Source organism: Candoia aspera, chromosome 2, assembly GCF_035149785.1.
Source record: "Candoia aspera isolate rCanAsp1 chromosome 2, rCanAsp1.hap2, whole genome shotgun sequence".
Classification (NCBI taxonomy): domain Eukaryota; kingdom Metazoa; phylum Chordata; class Lepidosauria; order Squamata; family Boidae; genus Candoia; species Candoia aspera.
Window position 1 is genome coordinate 150,466,999 of NC_086154.1, and position 19,827 is coordinate 150,486,825.

Here is a 19,827-nt window from a genome sequence, read left to right on the forward strand (position 1 = left end):
TAAGTCATGCTTTGGACAATCAGAAGCTTGCTCACTTTACTGTGCTTTAAGCATGAGCTCCCTGCCCAGGTGCCTTCATTGTCTGGTTCCCCCCTAGGCCCCAAATAGTCCCCCATCCCATTGATTAAAGAGAGAAGAGAAAGGCTTCCTGTCCGGGGGGCTGACCATGCATCGCATAGAAATCTATCTCTCCCATCTGCAGACACTTCTCATAGCCTTTTTTCTTTGGGACGGTACTGCAGCCCTCTTCTTGGGGGGTTCTGAATCAGCTGAGAGCAGGTACCTTGCTAAGTCGAGAATGGACTCCACATCTTCCAGGCTGTGGGTCCTGGAGGGCCCCTGGACTTCCATTGAATCCTGCAAATGAGATTTGTTCGTATTAAGGCATAAATCCAAAGCTCTCTGCATCCCAATCGGATGGCTAAAGCCTAGGGCGCAAGGTTCAGCCCCCTAGGAAGAGGCCTTAGGTTAAGAGGTTGTTGATTCCTGTTCTCCAAAGAGGTTACACTCAAGGTCGGGTGCTTGGCAACTTTTCACAAAGATTCTTCCACCATTCGGAAGACGCATCCCTCTCTTCTTTTACCTCGGAGGGGGTCAGGAAAAGGGGGTGCTTAGGCAGCCCCTTCCTCGGTCACCATTTCGTCACTGGATGTCCCTCCACCAGCCGTGACCTGACATCTGGCAGCTAGTTTACAAACCACCCATCTGGAATCTTGCACTGGGGGCAGGAGAGAAGCCAGGCACGAAGGCCGGAGCAGAGGCAGATGGGTCCTCTGCCGGTCCCTGCCCTGGGATGCCCTTTCCAGATGGTGGGGACAATGGAGGAGGAAGATGCAGGACCGTTGAGGAAGAGGCTCCTCAACTCAGGAGGGGGGGAGTGCCTGGAGGAGGTTCAGAGCAGCTGCGCCTTAATTGCGCCAGGAAGAATTACTTGAAAAGTAATGGGAATGGGGCGGGAGGATCACTTGAAAAGGCTCTCCAAATCTTGTTCCCTTGCCCTCCAAGCTGTAAAGGTCTTTCCAGGAATCCAAGGGGCTCTTGTTCTTGAGTTTGCCAACCTGACTTGGAAGAGGCCCCACGGCTAGTTTTGACAGTGAGTGGGGCGGGAGTGTTATGGGGATCGCTGGCGAAGCTGGAGAAGATCCCCTCCTTCTTCACCACCGATCCGCATAACAGGGAGGATTGCTTGGAAAGGCTCTCCAAATCTTGTTCCCTTGCCCTCCAAGCCATAAAGTCTTTCCAGGAATCCAAGGGGCTCTTGTTCTTAAGTTTGCCAGCCTGGCCGGGCTTCCCAGGTGAGAATTCCTCCCCCCCGCCCCGGACTTGAGGCCTCAACTGCCACCGGCCACATTGCCAAACCTTCCTTACCCCTGAGGTAGAAGCGGTGACCCCATGGTGAAAGTTTTCCTGCTCCTGCACTTGTCTCTGTGCCTCTTGGGTCCTGACTGGAGGAAGAAGGTGAAATGTTGAAGAACATCCAGCTAGCTCAGCCTCCCCTTTCCAAGACCAGCTAGCCAACCTGTCGGTCTTTTTTTCCCCTGCAAGCCCCTTGTGGACAGCAGGGGGGTGGGGGGGCATGAACCCTCGCAGACTCTTGCAGCCTGTCAATGGTGCTCTGCTGAGCCCAGGTTTTGGGAGAACGCCTTGGTACCTGGCAGGAGGCACAGGAAGGTCTTCCACCCTGTTGCTCCAGAAGCAGGAAAATGGACACCTTTTCAAGACTTTCTGTGAGGAGTGGGGAGCAGAGAAAGAGACCTGAGCCAAGGGAGAGAGAGAGTCAGGGCCCATGGCTTTCTCCCCCTTCCCGGTTTCTTGGCAGCCAAGAGGGCCTTGCTTACTCTGAATAGCCTTCGTAGCACCATAGCAGAGGCTGGATGGCCCTGCAGCGAAAGAGGTTGGTGGCGCAAGGATCAGCTACCAGCAAGAGAGGCCCAGAGGAGTGTCTGCCAGCTGGCAGGCAAGTCCACAATGGGAGTGAGCAGCCTGGGTTTTGGCCTGTGGCTTTATAGGGAAGTCCAGAGTCTCGTTCCCTCGGCAACTGGGGAAACATCCCTATTGGCTACTGTTTGTACCTACACAACAATGGCTGCTGTCTTGTGGCCAGGAGGGCCAGGCAGCCTTGTGGCTGACTCTCTTACTGGCCTTTGGCTCTGCCTTTCGTGTGGGAAGCTGTTTGTGAGCAACGCAAAAGCACAATCACAATCACTCGTGGCACAAAGCACAGAGAGGGGCCAGAGATGCCGACTTGCTTCTCTGCGGGCCTCTTGGGCAATCTGACCTTCCTTTCCCCTTTGGGCTAGCACAGCCTGGTATCTCCTGCCCTCCACTTAGTGGGGTCCGAGTCCTGTCTGCTCAGGGGAGAATTTCCCTTCTTTTTCCCAGTGTGGGGGCCTGAGGTCCAAAAGTGGTGACAGAGTTGGGGGGGCATACAAGAGGGGCGGGGCAGTCTCTCCGATGTCATTCAAAGCCACCTCCCCTCTCTGCAGGCCAGCCAGCCTGGATGGTGGTGGTCATGTCAGAAGCCCAAGAAGGCCACCAGTCACTCATCAGAGATGCAGAGTAATGGCAGGATTGGGGGCTGCCGTGACAAAAGCTGTCCTCTTTTCTCCATAACTCAAAGCTGTTGCATCTGTTCTTTGCCTGCTCTGGCCTGACTGCTTCTCCTTTCCAAAGAAGCAGAACAAGAAATAAAACTAAAAGACCAGGAGGTTTCCCCATTTGAGATGAGAGATTTACAGTATGTTTGAAACTAATAAATCCTCGGCCAGCAGGGTTGCACTGGTTCTGGTCCTACCAGAAGTCATCCACACATTCAATCAGTGCTGCCTCAGAACAATACCTGGGCCTGAAACCTAGCTGAAAAGGGCCCAGCTAATTCAATTGTTCCAGGGCCTTCTGGAATGCAGTCCCACCACCTTCTCCACCATCTTATCCAAATGGAAAGGTTAGAGATAGATTGGATGCTACCCAGCACTGTTACTGTAGCTATGGTTCTTGAGGCCAGGACACAAGACAGTGGGACCACCCAGTCAGTCAAGGATGAATTCCACAGCTTAGACAACTCGAGGTCATGTCCTGGGCCAGGGTTTCTCAATCAGGGTTCTGTGAAAGCCTAGGGTTTTGCGAGAGATCACTAGGGGTTCCCTGGGAGATCAGGGTTTATTTAAAAAATTATTTCAAATTCGGGCAACTTCACATTAAAGAGGCAAGTTTCATTCTTTTAGTTTAAGAACACTGTTAATGCCTGTAATACAGGCCTACACATGAAACACATATAATAATTTTGTAACTTCTGGCCTATATTTGAGCCTGAATGTGCAGGGGTTCCCTGAGGCCTGAAAAATATTTCAAGGGTTCCTCCAGGGTTAAAAGGTTGAGAAAGGCTAGTCTAAACTGAAGTGTGATAATGAAACAGACACTCTTAAAAAATGGGAAGGTTTATTTAGATACTCCAGACATTTGTAAATTTAAAACAAACAAAGCAGTTGATAGGCTACATTTCTTCTCTCCATGCCCACTCCCACCAAAGAAGCCCCCCATGCTCCTGATATAAAGCACAACCTATAAAAACAGCAGAAAAAATGCCCCATGTTAGCTGATTTCAGGAAGGGGATGGCCTGAGGTGTGGGGAGCAGCTATCTCTGGAAAGTTGGTAGAAACGTTTCCATCCCTAACCCTGAATTTACCACTTCCTTTTTTCCTTTAAATGACAAGAAGGCACTTACTGGCAACAAGGAAACATTCACAAAAAAAAAAAAAAAATTAGGCCATCCCTGACCATCATGATGCCGTCTAGCTAGTTTAGGACTGCAAATCCCAGCATCCCAACCAATGAGCTGTGACTTCTTGAAATTATAGCCCAAACCAGTCTGAAGGGGAACAGGGTCAGCTGGCCTAGGCCCTTGGGGAGCCAGCTTAGTAATAATTGCCAAGGGTTCACTGAAAAAAGTACTTGACAAAGGGGTTATCATCAGCCCCTCCCTGTAAGAAATAGATGAAGGCCAGAAAGGCAGCCAGCAGCCCAAACAACAGGAGCTGGGGCCAGAGGGGGAAGTATCGCTTGGTTTCCGCACTGCTCTCCAGAGCCTTCTCCGCTGCCTGGGCCTGGCGTTCTGGATGTATGGCACGGCGGGGCTGCACCCGCAGCGAAGACAAGCCAGATGATTTCCGTTGGAAGATGCTCTGGTAGGAACTGCTGTCCCTGCAAATGTTAATCCAAAATAGAAATGTAAATGCAGATGCAAGCATCTTCTTCAGCTAGCAGTCAAGGCATGTCCAATCCCACTTGGCCCTGTGGCCAGTTAAATCTCCTTGGCACAATCCATGTTGTAACTTGGTTCTTGAAGTTAAGAAGGGATGCCCTACATAAACTTTATTGAACTCCTGGAGAATCTGCTTAATACAGTCCACACTGTAACTTCTCATTTGCTGGCAGAAGCACTAAAAAACAGGTACTATACTATAAACCTTCAGCAAAGGATAGTTACCTTGTCGTGGTGCTGGAGCTTGAGCACCTCAATGATGCCATGAGCTAAACCGTGAAGGGCCACCCAAGATGGGAAGGTCATGACAGAGAGGTCAGACTAAATGCGATCCCTGGGGAAGGTAATGGCAACCCACCCCAGTATTCTTGCCGTGAAAACTAAATGGATCAGTACAACCAGAGATATGTTGGTATACCATCAGAAGATGAGACCCCCAGGTCGGAAGATGGTCAAAATGCTACTGGGGAGGAACAGAGGATGAGTTCAACTAGCCCCAGACGTGATGACGCAGCTAGCTCAAAGCCGAAAGGACGGCTAGTGGCCGACGGTGCTGGTGGTGAACGGCGAATCCGATGTTCTAAGGATCAACACACCATTGGAACCTGGAATGTAAGATCTATGAGCCAGGGCAAATTGGATGTGGTTATTGATGAGATGTCAAGATTAAAGATAGACATTTTGGGCATCAATGAACTGAAATGGACTGGAATGGGCCACTTCACATCAAATGACCACCAGATCTACTACTGTGGACAAGAGGACCACAGAAGAAATGGAGTAGCCTCCATAATTAATAGTAAAGTGGCTAAAGCAGTGCTTGGATACAATCCAAAAAACGATAGAATGATCTCAATTCGAATTCAGGGTCAGCCATCTAACATCACAGTGATCCAAATATATGCCCCAACCACAGATGCTGAAGAAGCTGAAGTAGAGCAGTTCTATGAGGATCTGCAGCACCTACTGGACAACACGCCTAAAAGAGATGTTATTTTCATCATGGGAGACTGGAATGCTAAGGTGGGCAGTCAAATGACACCTGGAATTACAGGTAAGCATGGCCTGGGAGAACAAAACAAAGCAGGACATAGAATGGTAGAATTTTGCCAAGACAACTCATTCTCCATAACAAACACTCTCTTCCAACAACCTAAGAGACAGCTTTATACATGGACTTCACCAGATGGACAACACCGAAATCAGATTGACTACATCCTTTGCAGCCAAAGGTGGCGGACATCTATACAGTCGGTAAAAACAAGACCTGGAGCTGACTGTAGTTCCGATCACGAACTTCTTCTTGCACAATTTAGGATCAGACTCAAGAGATTAGGGAAGACCCACAGATCAGCTAGATATGAGCTCACTAATATTCCTAAGGAATATGCAGTGGAGGTGAAGAATCTATTTAAGGGACTGGACTTAGTAGATAGGGTCCCAGAAGAACTATGGACAGAAGTTTGCAACATTGCTCAGGAGGAGGCAACAAAATATATCCCAAAGAAAAAGAAAACCAAGAGGGCAAAATGGCTGTCTGCTGAGACACTAGAAGTAGCTCAAGAAAGAAGGAAAGCAAAAGGCAACAGTGATAGGGGGAGATATGCCCAATTAAATGCAAAATTCCAGAGGTTAGCCAGAAGTGATAAGGAATTATTTTTAAACAAGCAATGCACGGAAGTAGAAGAAGACAATGGAATAGGAAGGACAAGAGACCTCTTCCAGAAAATTAGAAACATGGGAGGTAAATTCCAGGCAAAAATGGGTATGATCAAAAACAAAGATGGCAAGGACCTAACAGAAGAAGAGATCAAGAAAAGGTGGCAAGAATATACAGAAGACCTGTATAGGAAGGATAACAATATTGGGGATAGCTTTGATGGTGTGGTCAGTGAGCTAGAGCCAGACATCCTGAAGGGTGAGGTTGAATGGGCCTTAAGAAGCATTGCTAATAACAAGGCAGCAGGAGACGACGGCATCCCAGCTGAACTGTTCAAAATCTTGCAAGATGATGCTGTCAAGGTAATGCATGCTATATGCCAGCAAATTTGGAAAACACAAGAATGGCCATCTGACTGGAAAAAATCAACTTATATCCCCATACCAAAAAAGGGAAACACTAAAGAATGTTCAAACTATCGAACAGTGGCACTCATTTCACATGCCAGTAAGGTATTGCTCAAGATCCTGCAAGGTAGACTTCAGCAATTCATGGAGCCAGAATTGCCAGATGTACAAGCTGGGTTTAGAAAAGGCAGAGGAACTAGAGACCAAATTACCAATATCTGCTGGATAATGGAAAAAGCCAGGGAGTTTCAGAAAAACATCTATTTCTGTTTTATTGACTATTCTAAAGCCTTTGACTGTGGACCATAACAAATTGTGGCAAGTTCTTAGTGGTATGGGGATACCAAGTCATCTTGTCTGCCTCCTGAAGAATCTGTGTAACGACCAAGTAGCAACAGTAAGAACAGATCACGGAACAACGGACTGGTATAAGATTGGGAAAGGAGTACGGCAGGGCTGTATACTCTCATCCTACCTATTCAACTTGTATGCAGAACACATCATGCGACGTGTTGGGCTTGAGGAATCCAAGGCTGGAGTTAAAATCGCTGGAAGAAACACTAACAATCTCAGATATGCAGATGATACCACTTTGATGGCTGAAAGCGAAGAGGAACTGAGGAGCCTTATGATGAAGGTGAAAGAAGAAAGTGTAAAAGCTGGCTTGCAGCTAAACCTCAAAAAAACCAAGATTATGGCAACCAGCTTGATTGATAACTGGTAAATAGAGGGAGAAAATGTAGAAGCAGTGAAAGACTTTGTATTTCTAGGTGCGAAGAATACTGCAGATGCTGACTGCAGTCAGGAAATCAGAAGACGCTTAATCCTTGGGGGAAGAGCAATGACAAATCTCAATAAAATAGTTAAAGAGCAGAGACATCACACTGACAACAAAGGTCCGCATAGTTAAAGCAATGGTGTTCCCCGTAGTAACATATGGCTGCGAGAGCTGGACCATAAGGAAGGCTGAGAGAAGGAAGATAGATGCTTTTGAACTGTGGTGTTGGAGGAAAATTCTGAGAGTGCCTTGGACTGCAAGAAGATCAAACCAGTCCATCCTCCAGGAAATTAAGCCAGACTGCTCACTTGAGGGAATGATATTAAAGGCAAAACTGAAATACTTTGGCCACATAATGAGAAGACAGGACACCCTGGAGAAGATGCTGATGCTAGGGAGAGTGGAGGGCAAAAGGAAGAGGGGCCGACCAAGGGCAAGGTGGATGGATGATATTCTAGAGGTGACGGACTCGTCCCTGGGGGAGCTGGGGGTGTTGATGACCGACAGGAAGCTCTGGCGTGGGCTGGTCCATGAAGTCATGAAGAGTCAGAAGCGACTAAATGAATAAACAACAATACTATAAACACACAGTTGACTCTAGAAGTCCAATAGTCCCAATATGGACTGCTCATATTTAAGCCTGCTCCTCAAAAGGACAGTACTCACTTTCTTTCTTTTACTGGAAGATGCTGCCATTTACAAGAATTGATATAGGCAGGTGTAATGGTGTGTGGGAATGACCTTGGGAGACAGGAGGAAGAGCTGCAGCCTAGACAACAGTCTGATAAACGAAATTGGAGTCTGAAGGAAGACGGGTGGTGAAAGCATCTCAGAAGATTGATGTCAGCCTTGCAAGGTAGTCCAGACAAGAAGCACACCCAGGAGAATTAACTCTATCTTTCTTGTAAAGTTACTTTAACAGAATCTTCCAAATCTGAAAGTACCCCTCCTGTCCCTCCCTTTTTCCCTCCTGAAAACTAGGGAGGGTCCCTTCTGAGACGCTTTCGCCATTCCTCTTCCTTTGGACTCAAATTTCGTTTATCAGACCATTGTCTAGGCTGTGGCTCTTCCTCCTGTCTCCCAAGGTCATTCCCATGTACCATTACAGCAGGCCATTCTGCTCTGTCCAAGAAAGATCAGCAGAGGTATAGAGAGCACTCTGGGAGAGGCAGAGAGCATCTCCACACCTTTTGCCTTCTGGGACTGGCCCTGCTCACTGTGGCAATGATTCTGAAAAAAAACCAACTCTTGGAAAAGGAAGGAGTATTAGGTATGTTCGCTGCCTTGAATTATTTATAAAAAGTAATTAAGACAGAATACAAATAAAATAAATAAATAAACTCCTCTTCCAATGGCAATCATTGGTGAGTGCTCCCATGGCATGCTCCCAAAATGCAAAATAATTTTCCAAAGGGAGCAAGAAGTATTTTCCTCCAATAAATGTATTTTTAAAATGAGAGGGTGGTCTTGGATTTACTGAGAATGCATGTAAGATCCCCCCACTCACCCACACTATTTTGGTGGTGGTGGGCAACCATTCTAAGTTCCAAGTGAACAGAGTCTGCCCTCAGCCCCTTTGACTTTTCCTAGATCCAAGGAATATTGGGAAGTGTTGTCATTTGAGGTGTCTTAATAATGGCTAGACTGAGCCAAAAAATTGCTTTCCTAGAATAAAGGCTTCCAGTGATGCTGGCTAATCAGGTTGTAGAAAAAAACAGAACGAGCAAACCATTTTGTATAAGACTGTCACTTGTTGAGATGGGCAGCTATAGAAATTAAATAAATAAATAAGAACTAGCCAGTAGTTTGTTGTTATTTCGAGAATATCCAAAACATCTGGGTGACTGTCAAAACCCAAAAACAATCTCTCTTTTTTCCCTACTAATTATCACAAAGAAGAAACCGCTGCTGACAAGATAAGCTCCATGGAAATGAACTACAGTGATACAGTTCATCTCAGTGAGTGCTGTGCAGGAGAACCCTTTGAGATTCTTATCGATACTTTAGGCATTGTGATTTAAAGCCACCTAGATTAGATTTCCCATTTGCTATGATATGAATTTTTTCTTACTCTCACCTGATCTCCATTAGCCATCATTTGCATGTTGATGCTATCCTGCCTTACAGATTTTCTGCAAAGATTGCAAAGATTCTCATTTTGACAATTGCACCAATGCTGATAATCATGATGGTGCTCAAAATTCACTGTCTGAGAGCACCATAGCCTTACCACAGCACCATAGCCTTCACTGGACTAGTTCCCTCAAAGTGTGCTAGAACTGCAACTTCCAACACTGGCAGCCAGCAGCTATTCTGAGAATTACAGCCCTAATATATCAAGATGGAACCAAGTTGGGGAAGGCCATCTCAGTTGATGGCAGCTTTAGCATCAACTTTTCTTTAAAACCAGAAATATCTGGCAACCCTGAGAGGACTCCCCATTACTGATAGGGCTGTGCAGCATTTCAGATTTAAAGGCTACAAGGTATTTTGGTGCACAGGGGTGTGCAGACACAGGACTTCTTCAGGCAACTCCTTCAGGTAGCTCTATGTGGACTTAGCATCATCTGGCTGCCCTCAATGCCATGAAATCATGGATTTACTGAAGGAACCAGAGAAAGGGATCTGCTCACAAAGTGAACTGGCAACCCATTCCAATAGAAGTTCTTGGGAATATTCTTTCTTACTGACGCCTCTGCATTGTCCCTACTCACCTCTCAGCTGGCACATCCTTCTCACTGGAAGAGTAGGGATATGGCTCTGCAATCTGAAAGGAAGTATGGGCAGCAGTGAATATACAGGGTAGTGAGGAGCAATCTTTCCCTGGTTGTTTTGGATGTAACCCCACCTGGGTAACTTCCTTGTTCTGTCTAGGTATGTGAGGAGCAACTTACTGGTTGGCGGGCACTCACTGATCCTGGAGATGTAGTATGGCTTAATAATGATGAGTAACTCCAGTAGGAAGATGTAGAGGGCTCAGAAGTGTTGACATCCATGTCTGAGATAAAAGAAAGAGAAGGCTATCAAAGACTCTAATGGTGTGGCATATAATTTTTGTTATCCATGAATATAAAAACATTAATAAAGGTTGACAAGGGCTAGATCAGCTTTCTCTGATTGGGCGCTCTCCAGATAGGTAGTTTTCTGTTCCCAGAATTCTCAGTAATTGTCAGTTTGACTGAAACCATTATGGTTCTTATCTTACAGGGCTTTTGAATTTTCCAAGCCTATTTTGCACTCTCATTTTTTCCTACCTTCTGATGCATATGTGGAATGTTCTTCATGGTGGGGCAAACTGAAATTATAACTCAGGTAGGACTTGGCAGGACTGGGATCTAGGAAATCACAGGAAAAAAAGAACTACTTCAAGCAAAAGCTTTTCCTCTTTCTGGCATATATGTAGTGTGTGTGTATTTACAGTAAAAAGCAAGTTAAACTATTTAAGCTGAGAACAGGTTGCAGAAGAGACTGTATCTGCAAATGGTTTTGGATCTTTTTGGCAATTTGTTTTGCTATTCTGTTGACTTTAGCTTGCATATGACATAACACAATTACAGATAGTCCTCACTTGACAGCGGTAATTGGGACCAGAATTTCTGTTGCTAAGCGAAACAGCTGTAAAGTGTGACATCACGTGACTGCATCGCTTACCAATGGAAATTCCAGAACTTCTTGTTGCCATTGTTAAACGAATCACCGTGGGTCATTAAGCGAGGACATCATGCGGTCGCCATTTGCAACCTCCTGCTGGCTTCCCCATTGATTTTGCTTGTAAGAAGCTGGCAAAGGAGGTCACAAATAGCGATCATGTGACTGCAGGAACGCTGTAATCATCGTAAGTACAAGGACTGGTCGTAAATACCACTCATTTAGTGCCATCATAAGTTCAAACAGTCGCTGAACTAGTGGTCTTTAAGTGAGGATCACCTGTATGTATATTGCAGAATTCATTCCTGGGAACAGAATACAACATTCCAGAAATTCTGACTTTTTTATAAATAAAAGATAACCTTCATTATAATTACAAAGCAAGTTTTAATATAAATGTATCAATGAATAGCAAATGTCAGAACAGAATTGCTGCTAAAATAAGCTTCAACATCCAGCCTACCTATGGATTATGGAGAAAGTTGTATTCCTGCCTGTATTAGCTTGTATGAATTACATTAGTTCATATTAAATAAAGATATACCAACCAAATTAATAGTTCCCAAGCTAATGTAGAAACTGGAAGATATGTGTGTTCTTTAATTTTTGTATATTTCAGTATAAATCTCCAGTAAGAAAATGCATACAAAGTGTGTTAAGGAAAAATAGCATTCCAAAGGGTAGATACATGGAAAGATTATTTGCAAAAGTGTACGTATTAAGGACACTGTATACAAAAATGTGTATGAATGTACAGGTGTATGAAAATCAACACTGAATTATACATTATGTAGATTTTTTTTTTTAAATCACAATTTGTCATGGAAACAGGATGGAAGTGACTTTTGACTTAAAAAAGACAAACATAGAAAGCAAAAGGCACCCATCCTCATGTACTGAAAAATGTACCTGTTTATGATGCAGAGTATTAATTTTGGCAGTGCCAGTGCCAACAAAGACATAGCTAACCTTGATGTCAAAATGCCCTAAAAGCTCTAAAATCAACCTTCTGGGACCAAATGCAGTATTGACTGCATGTAGTCTCTGATTTTTAAATAAAATCCCATCAACCTAATTGTGATTTTAAGCACAACTGAGCCATATTTAGATAGAAATTCCTGTTTTCAGGGTCAAGCTCTAAAAATGAACAAGACTGAGCAAAATTTCCTAAGATCAAAAATAAAATATTAACTGTGTCACTTCTTTTGGTGAGAGAAAATACGTATTTCCTTTGCTATAAAGAAAAACAATAAAATACACCTTCTCCCCAAAGGAAAAACTCCCCGCTTTTCAATATCCTCATCCTAGGTCCATGGCCTGCAGACCATCATCCTTTGGCCAAAGACTCTCCTCTCACACCTACCTTCATCTCTGTACTTAGAATAGTATTCCTCTGTTGTTGGGACGTATTCTTTGAAGTAAGTCCTTGTGGAGCCAAGAGCTGCAGGGCAGAATGAATTAGAAGGTGTTTACTTTGGTCCAGCCTCAGCAGAAGGCAGTACCTGGGTCACTTTATCTAGGCTTGGAAACTAAGAAAGGTTGGATCTGGTTCATACTATTACAAAACACCAGGGCTGTAGACTAGACTGAGATGTTGCAAAACACTCTCAGAAAAAAGCAGTGGCAAACTATCTCCCTACTGTTGTCAAGAAGACAACATGTACATGCCCACATAGTCACCCAGAGTTGAGCTTGAATCAAAGGAGACTTTCCCTTTCTAATTTAAACCTGGATTGTCCATTTCCTCAGAGCACTTAAGACCAAGAACACACATGCCATTGCCCTGCTAGTTTTCTCCTTTTGTTTGTTTGTTTGTTTCCTGGATTGTTCTTCCTCATCCTTCTAATGTCTTTTGATTCTTAGTCCACGTCTGTCTTTTACTCCTGCCTTAGCAATTCACTTCACTCACCTTCTCGTCCATGGCTGAAGTCTTCCCTCTTTCGTGGACTGACAAAGGTCTCTTTTACATAGCTTTCGCTGGTGCTTGGCTCTATGTGGGTAAGAAAAGAGGTTAGTGCCTGGCAGGGGGAGTTTTCTCCTTTTGGGTCAGATTCTTCTTACCTGTGTGGGACACTGATCCTCCAGGTGAAGGAAGTTGAGTCCGCTCAGTCTCATATTCATAGACTTTCTTTTCATAAAGTTTCCGAGTAGATCCTGGGGAATGGAAACCAGGCTGGGGTTAACTCTAAGCAGACAACAATCTACAACACTTCAGCCTCCTCCACATGCTCCTTACTCTTCAACTAATACTTCCTAGGCATTCCCAGATGTCTTTACTGTCTTTGCTTCAAAGACTTGCCAACTCCCAAAGGACAGCTCATTGTACAACCTGCCCTACATACTGCTCAGAGAGCACGTAAGTCTGTGGTGAAGACACGCCCAAGGTCACATTCGTCCAACAAGAATGTGGGTTGGATATTTCAAAAGAAAAGCAACTCCTGGTTAGATGCAGCTCTTTTTCATTTTCAGACACTTCTTATTTTTCTTCTCCTTAAAGAGCCAGAAGATTCAATGAAAGTAGCCATATTTGTTGTTTATGCATCTTCCTCCCTTACCTGTGAGAGCAGAGAGGCAGTATTTTTAAAAGGAGCAGTTGGTTGGAAAGGGGAATTTTTCCCCAACTTAACTCCCCATGTGCTCCATCTCTTCAGACAATTCACCTCTAGTGAAAAACCTTCCTGTTTTGAAAACTGGAGGAAGGCGAGAGGGAGGGGGAGAACAGAATCCTCTCTTACCCACTGGTCTCTTCTGCTGTAAAAGCCAGATGTGCAACCTCTCTGAGCCAAGAACCATCCTTGGCTTTCAGTGGTATGCTGAAGGGAGGGCCTGGCTGGGCTCCAAAAGGCAAAAAGGACCCAGACTAAAATGAGTGACTACAAGAAAATAAGGTAAAGGTAAAGGTAAAGGTTTCCCTTGACATTAAGTCCAGTTGTGTCCGACTCCAGGGAGTGGTGCTCATCTCCGTTTCAAAGCCGAAGAGCCAGCGTTTGTCCGTAGACACTTCCGTGGCCGGCATGACTACATGGAACGCCGTTACCTGCCTGCCGAAGCGGTACCTATTAATGTACTCACATTTGCATGTTTTCGAACTGCTAGGTTGGCAGGAGCTGGGACTAGCAACGGGAGCTCACCCCGTCATGTGGATTCGAACTGCCGACCTTCTGATCGGCAAGCTCAGCGGTTTAACCAGCAGCGCCACCACGTCCCACACACAAGAAAATAAACTTGATATAATTTAATGTTAATAAAATAATTAAAATTAACTAAGGGTAAGTTTACATCTAATCAATATTTCAATAATTTCCCCTACCCTGCTGATTAAAAATTACAATTTGGCAAGGAGGGGGCTGCACATAAGGTTTGGGGAGAAGAAAGCACCTTTGCTGTAAAACTTCATCTTTTACTTTTTTGCTTAATTTATGAATTCTTTCTCTCCTAGCCTGCTACTTCCCCACTTCCAAATTCCAAGGCAAGTCTACTTGCTTTTTCTGCTCCGGGTAAAGACATTGTCATAACACATACCAACAACAGGCCCATGGGGGATACTGTATTTCTTCAGTCGTGCAATAAGTTCCTTGTCTGTCATACCTTTATACTCATCCATGGTGCTACCTAGAAAATGCAGAATGAGGGTGGGGAGAAATAAGTCACAGCCGATATTCCCAAATAACAATTAACTGTACAATCGGAAAATATCTGCTTTTAAAACAAAATAAAGATGTCTCACAAAATATATTACCTTGAAACCAAATGTAACTACAGTACCAAGATTGCTACAGGTTCCCTGCAGAGTATGATTTCCATTGAGGTGTATATGTTTTCTTTTTTGTGAAGGGGGCAAAATGAAATCAAGCTGTTCCTAAACTACTTACATACTAAAGAAAGAAATGAGAGGGGGAAGCAAAAACCAAATCTAACATAAATAAACTCAATATTTGGAACATACTATATATCCCAGAATATGAAAGGGCTAGGGACAATGTACAACTACATTGTGCTCTATTATAACAAAAGGGGTTGAGCAATAACAGTAAAGGCGGTATTGCCTCACCAAGAGTTTATATTCTGAACACCTTTCTACAAACTGGCCATTGTCTATGAATAGTCTGGGCAATATTGGATTAAGCCAGGCAAGGTAGTGGTGGGTGGATCCAACTCAGTGCAAGGCAGTTTACTGACATGGCATTGCTAAAGTCTCTAGGAGGGGCACATAGTTTCCCAAGGCACACTCGCCAAGTGTGGGAAAAAAGGACTATGTTCTTCCTACTCCTGTTGATGAAAAAAAATTCAAAGAAACCATTCGGAGACTCCCTCTGAATCAGGATAAAGAACTTGTTATCCCATTACACATGACAACTTATCAGTGAATGCACTCTCAGGAGTACTGTCAGCAACAAATGTTTTGTCATGTATACTTATTTTAGTCAAGCTTTATTTAACTGCCACAGTCTGCATTTTTGTGTATCATTTCCCCCTATACCTGTATGTGTATGGATTTCTTTTATTTTACTTATTTGAATTTATTATTGCTGCTCAACTTCAATACCCCAAACTTTGGATAACTCTTAATGCAGCTAATAATATTCAGTCTAGTTCATCAAAATGTATGCCTTGATAAATGTGTAGATTTTTAAAGGGCAACAAAGCAACAAGCTTTTTGCAGTTTTTGCAAGATTATAACTTTGACAAAAGTGCAGGGGTGGTGGTGGTGGAGGGGCGGCAGACCAAAGAACTATAAGCCACTCCTAAAGTTTTTCACCATAGTTTTTGCCTGAGCATGGATACAGATTTCATTTCAGCAACAAAAGGAAAAGCCATATAAACCAATTCCCTTCAAATATCTTCATACGTTATTTAATCAGTATGGGCCCCAAAAGAAATACACACATTCTAGATACATATTACAAGGGACTGTGTCAGAATTAGAATCCACACGTTGTACTGAGTCATGGTTTGTTTTTATAATGGCTGGTTGAACAACCATAAATAAGATCAACATATTCAATCACATCTTGTTCTGGAACTTTTTCCAATTCAAATTCTCCTAAAAACCAACATCACTGAAAAATGCAAGGCAAAAAAGCAAAACTTCAAGTTATTATTGCACCTAGCTAGATTTGTCTGAAATCCTGTTTTCAAAGTTCAGGTTCTGCCTCTGTGAAGAAGATAAAATGTTTTTACCCAAACGGAAAAGCATTCAGTACTGGGGCCTGAATCAGTATCAGACATAGTTTGCAAATTTGTTTTGTCTCAGATGCCTGGGCGTGCCTTGGCTTCCCTTGAATTTCCCTGTCTCTCTCTGTACAAAGCAGAACTCAAACCAAAAACTGTAACTCTTTTTTTGCCTAACAGTCTGAGACAGATAGGGGTTTGATACATATTTATTCCATAACAATGGGAACTTATTATAATTGCATGCTTCCTGTGCTTAAGATTAAACATTTTTTAAAATAATTTAGGTAAGCAAATGGTCACAGAGAAACACTCTGGTAATTAGGAGTTTCAGTGGTACCTAATAACCAACAATAGAAGTCCAAGGTTCCTTTTTAAATTTGGGGAGCATTTAAATATAGAGGACAGGAAGAGAACCAAGATAATACCGGCTTTACCAATCAGCAGCTTGCATGCCTGAACTTGACTATGCTATCTTTCCAATTATAAATGTCTGCATTAAACTGAAGCCTAAATTGCGTTGAATGGAAAAAGCAAATTCACGCGGGAAAAGAATGAACGTCAGCCAGCGGGTAGCCGAGCTCCGGAGTAAATTTAGCTAGCAGCGGGAAGAAAGTAGCCCCGCCCAAAGCATACTTCAGGGTCAGCTAAGGAACCCGAGAACCTATCCCATCAGCCACTACCTGCAGTCCTTTTGCAAGGAAAGCAGTTTGGTCGCGCTCCAGGCCCTCCAACACCCCACCCATCCTCTGACAAGAGAGCAAACGCCGAAGCAGCGAGCGAAGGACGGACCGACGGACGGAGGAGCCGAGGCTTGACAGCTGCCAACTTTCCTGAGTCTGGGGTGCTCCTGGCTCGGCGCCGCCTCGTCGACAGAGGTCAGAGCGGCGGGAGACGCGTCTAAAAGAGCTAAACGGAGGAGGTAGAAGGTCACCCTTCCGCCCGTTCCTAGCCCCCTCAACACTTCGTTGTGGCCCACTCTCTGCAAAACGAGAGACGTGCGGTCGCTGCCCGGGCTAAGCCTGCAGGCTCGGCGTGGGCGACGCGTTCTATGCCCGGATCCTACGGCCCAGCCTTCTTCCATAACGCGCGGATCCGACGACTCTCTCTACTCCCCACAACTATATATATCCAGCCGCCAAAGGAAAAAAACGGCGGATGTCCCCGTATCATTCCAACTTCAGGAGAGACAGAAAAGGGGGAGACGAAGCTGGCTTTGAGGGGAGGGTGGGGTGCGCGGGCTGGGCAGGACAGAAGTTCTGATGCGGCCAGGCTGCGAGGGAGAGGAACAGGCAAGCCCCTCCGCGGGAGGAGGGCGGGGGTCGTGTCAAAGAGGGTAGGGGCGACTTGGTACCTACCTGCTACTCCGGGCGCGCTGGGCTGGACACCATAAGGGAAGTGAGTCAGGCTACAGGGAGGGGAGGGCCCGACAGGCTTGGGATCTCAACGCGACGCGCACCCTCCTCCCCCGAAGCGGCCGGGCGGGTTTGGGGCGGGCTTCCTTTCCTCGCTGGCGCTCGAGCGGGCCGTTTGCCTTTTGTTCGTTTCAGACCTTTCTCTTTTTGGCAGAGCAACTTAACGACGCGCGTTTGCTGCCTTCCAAACTCAAGAAGCAGACTCAGACGCTATAGGCGGAGCAGAATCCTTTAGATATAATAGTAGTAGTAGCAGCAGCAGCAGCAGCAGTAATAGTAGTAGTAGTAGTAGTAGTAGTAATAATAATAATATAATAATAATAATAATAATAATAATAATAGAATTGACCAGACAATAACTGGATGCAGCCAAATCGTACAGACTGATTAAAGGCATGATCGAGTAGGGAAGTGGCTGCATTGGCATTTATTTGTTATTTGGGGTTTTATTGTTTGTGTTTTTATTATTGTTGTTAGGTGCCCAGGGCTGTGTGCCACAAGATAGGTGGCTGTATACATCTTATAAACAAATAAATAAATAAATATTAAAAGTATGATTCAGGGTCCATTTGCTGGAAACATGAAATCACAGATAAAGCCACTGTAAATGACAGCGAAAGTTTTATAGGATTTAAAACTCAGACCGATGGACACTTCATACGTAGCTGCACACCAGACATTACTGTGGTCGTAGAGGACCATGTTGGGTTTATTGAGGATGGTGTAAGGATTGCCTACCCTAATAGACTCAGACTCACAAGCAGGAACTTAATGATATCTGATTTATTAAAGAATAGTATGCAAATCATAGGGACGCGGTGGCGCTGCGGGTTAAACCGCTGAGCTGTCGATCGGAAGGTCGGCGGTTCGAAACCGCGCGGCGGGGTGAGCTCCCGTTGCTAGCCCCAGCTCCTGCACACCAAGCAGTTCGAAAACATGCAAATGTGAGTAGATTAATTGGTACCGCTTCGGCGGGAAGGTAACGGCGTTCCGTGAGTCATGCTGGCCACATGACCCGGAAGTGTCTATGACAACGCCGGCTCTAAGGCTTAGAAACGGAGATGAGCACCGCCCCCTAGAGTCGGACACGACTGGACTTTACGTCAAGGGAAACCTTTACCTTTACCTAGTATGCAAATACAGAGAAAGCTGAGAATGAGCAAAAGCGCACCAAATACAAACTAAAAACCCTCAGCTCAAACGTAATCCCTCCCCTCGCCCTGCCCCTGCTGTTGCAAACTCCCCCCTCCCCCCAGGTGTTGGTAACCATTTCTGCTGATGTCCTGGTAAAGAAACCTTGAACACACGAGATAACCCAAACACATTCCAATCCAGCTGCTAACATATAACAATCCCACAAGATGGAATCCTCCTCCCCTCCCAGATGAAACACGCATCAGCCAAATGACATGCGAAACGTTACGATGTAACAGTAACATTGGAACGGTGAACATGACATACCGCCCCCCCCAAAACACTAAGGAGCAGGTTTCAGAGGATAAGCTAGATGAAAGCGTCTAATTAAAACGAGAGAGTGAACATCACGGGCATACACCCACTCAGGGTGGGGAAAGTGTTTCCACCGAATGAGGTACTGCAGGGTGCCACGAAGTCAGCGAGAATCAGGGACCTCCTTCACCTCAGATTGCCGTCTGTCAATCATGATCGGAGCAGGAGGTGGGGGTTGCGGATGCCAATGATTGGAGTGGTTGACAGGCTTGAGCAAACTGCAATGAAAAACAGGATATAAACGTTTCAGGTTGTGTGGCAAATCCAGTTTAAACGTGACAGGGTTCACAACTCCCACAATGGGAAAAGGACCAACAAACTTAGGAGCCAACTTCTTCGAGGGCTGAGCGGACTTAATGAACTTGGTGGAAAGGTAGACCTTATCACCAACTTTAAAAGCAGCTTGAAGGGCTCGTCGCTTATCAGCGTGCAGTTTATAGGCAGATTGGGCATCAGCCAACGCCTGTTGAATCACTGGCCACGAATCAGCCAGGTGAGCAGCCCAATCAGAAGCAGAGCAGGGCTACGCGGGGGGTTGAGGCAACTCAGGAATGGGAACAAAATCCCATCCAAAAACAATATAGAAAGGGGTGTGCCCTGTGCTCTGATGGATGGCGTTGTTATAAGCCACCTCAGCAAAAGGTAGCAGATCAACCCAATTATCCTGCTGATAGTTGACAAATGCCCTCAAAAATTGCTCCAGGGTCGAATTAAGAACCTCCGTAGATCCGTCAGTCTCTGGATGTGACGCAGTGGACAACGCCTGCTTGGTGCCCACCAGCTTCAAAAATGCCTTCCAAAATTGGGAAGTGAACTGTGTCCCGTGGTCCGTGATCAAGCGGGAGGGGCTACCGTGAATCCGGTAGATGTGAATTAGAAAAAGGCAGGCCAATTGCTGAGCAGACTGAATAGAAGCACATGGAATGAAATGGGCTTGTTTGGAAAAGTAGTCCTTTACCACCCAAATCACAGTCTT

At 45.0% G+C, this 19,827-nt stretch overlaps 1 protein-coding gene across 3 annotated transcripts; it reads right to left on the bottom strand.

The window, feature by feature from the left end:
- Positions 1-3,437: 3,437 nt before the first annotated feature.
- EMD (emerin) lies at positions 3,438-17,414 on the bottom strand. 3 transcript variants are annotated; one of them, XM_063294261.1, is made up of 9 exons: positions 17,282-17,413; positions 14,278-14,363; positions 12,817-12,909; positions 12,665-12,745; positions 12,119-12,196; positions 10,362-10,442; positions 10,002-10,105; positions 9,822-9,874; positions 3,439-4,201 (listed from the first exon to the last, which is right to left on the bottom strand). In XM_063294261.1, the coding sequence occupies exons 2-9, from the start codon at positions 14,357-14,359 to the stop codon at positions 3,937-3,939; spliced, it is 837 nt and encodes a 278-aa protein (XP_063150331.1). In that variant the 5' UTR covers positions 14,360-14,363; positions 17,282-17,413; the 3' UTR covers positions 3,439-3,936. The 3 variants fall into 3 exon arrangements, with proteins under 3 accessions (XP_063150332.1, XP_063150333.1, XP_063150331.1); XM_063294262.1 differs by lacking the exon at positions 12,119-12,196 and having other exon boundaries at positions 3,438-4,201; positions 17,282-17,414; XM_063294263.1 differs by lacking the exon at positions 10,362-10,442 and having other exon boundaries at positions 3,438-4,201; positions 17,282-17,414.
- Positions 17,415-19,827: the final 2,413 nt, after the last annotated feature.

Bases quoted from the DNA above. Each gene is read 5' to 3' on its own strand.
- EMD (XM_063294261.1), bottom strand. From the start codon at position 14,359: ATGGATGAGTATAAAGGTATGACAGACAAGGAACTTATTGCACGACTG. The intron at 12,910-14,277 runs GTATGTGTTATG...TCCATTCCCCAG, and splicing joins CCCCCATGGGCCTGTTGTTG to GATCTACTCGGAAACTTTAT. The intron at 10,106-10,361 runs GTAGGAAAAAAT...CTTTTATCTCAG, and splicing joins TTCCACATATGCATCAGAAG to ACATGGATGTCAACACTTCT.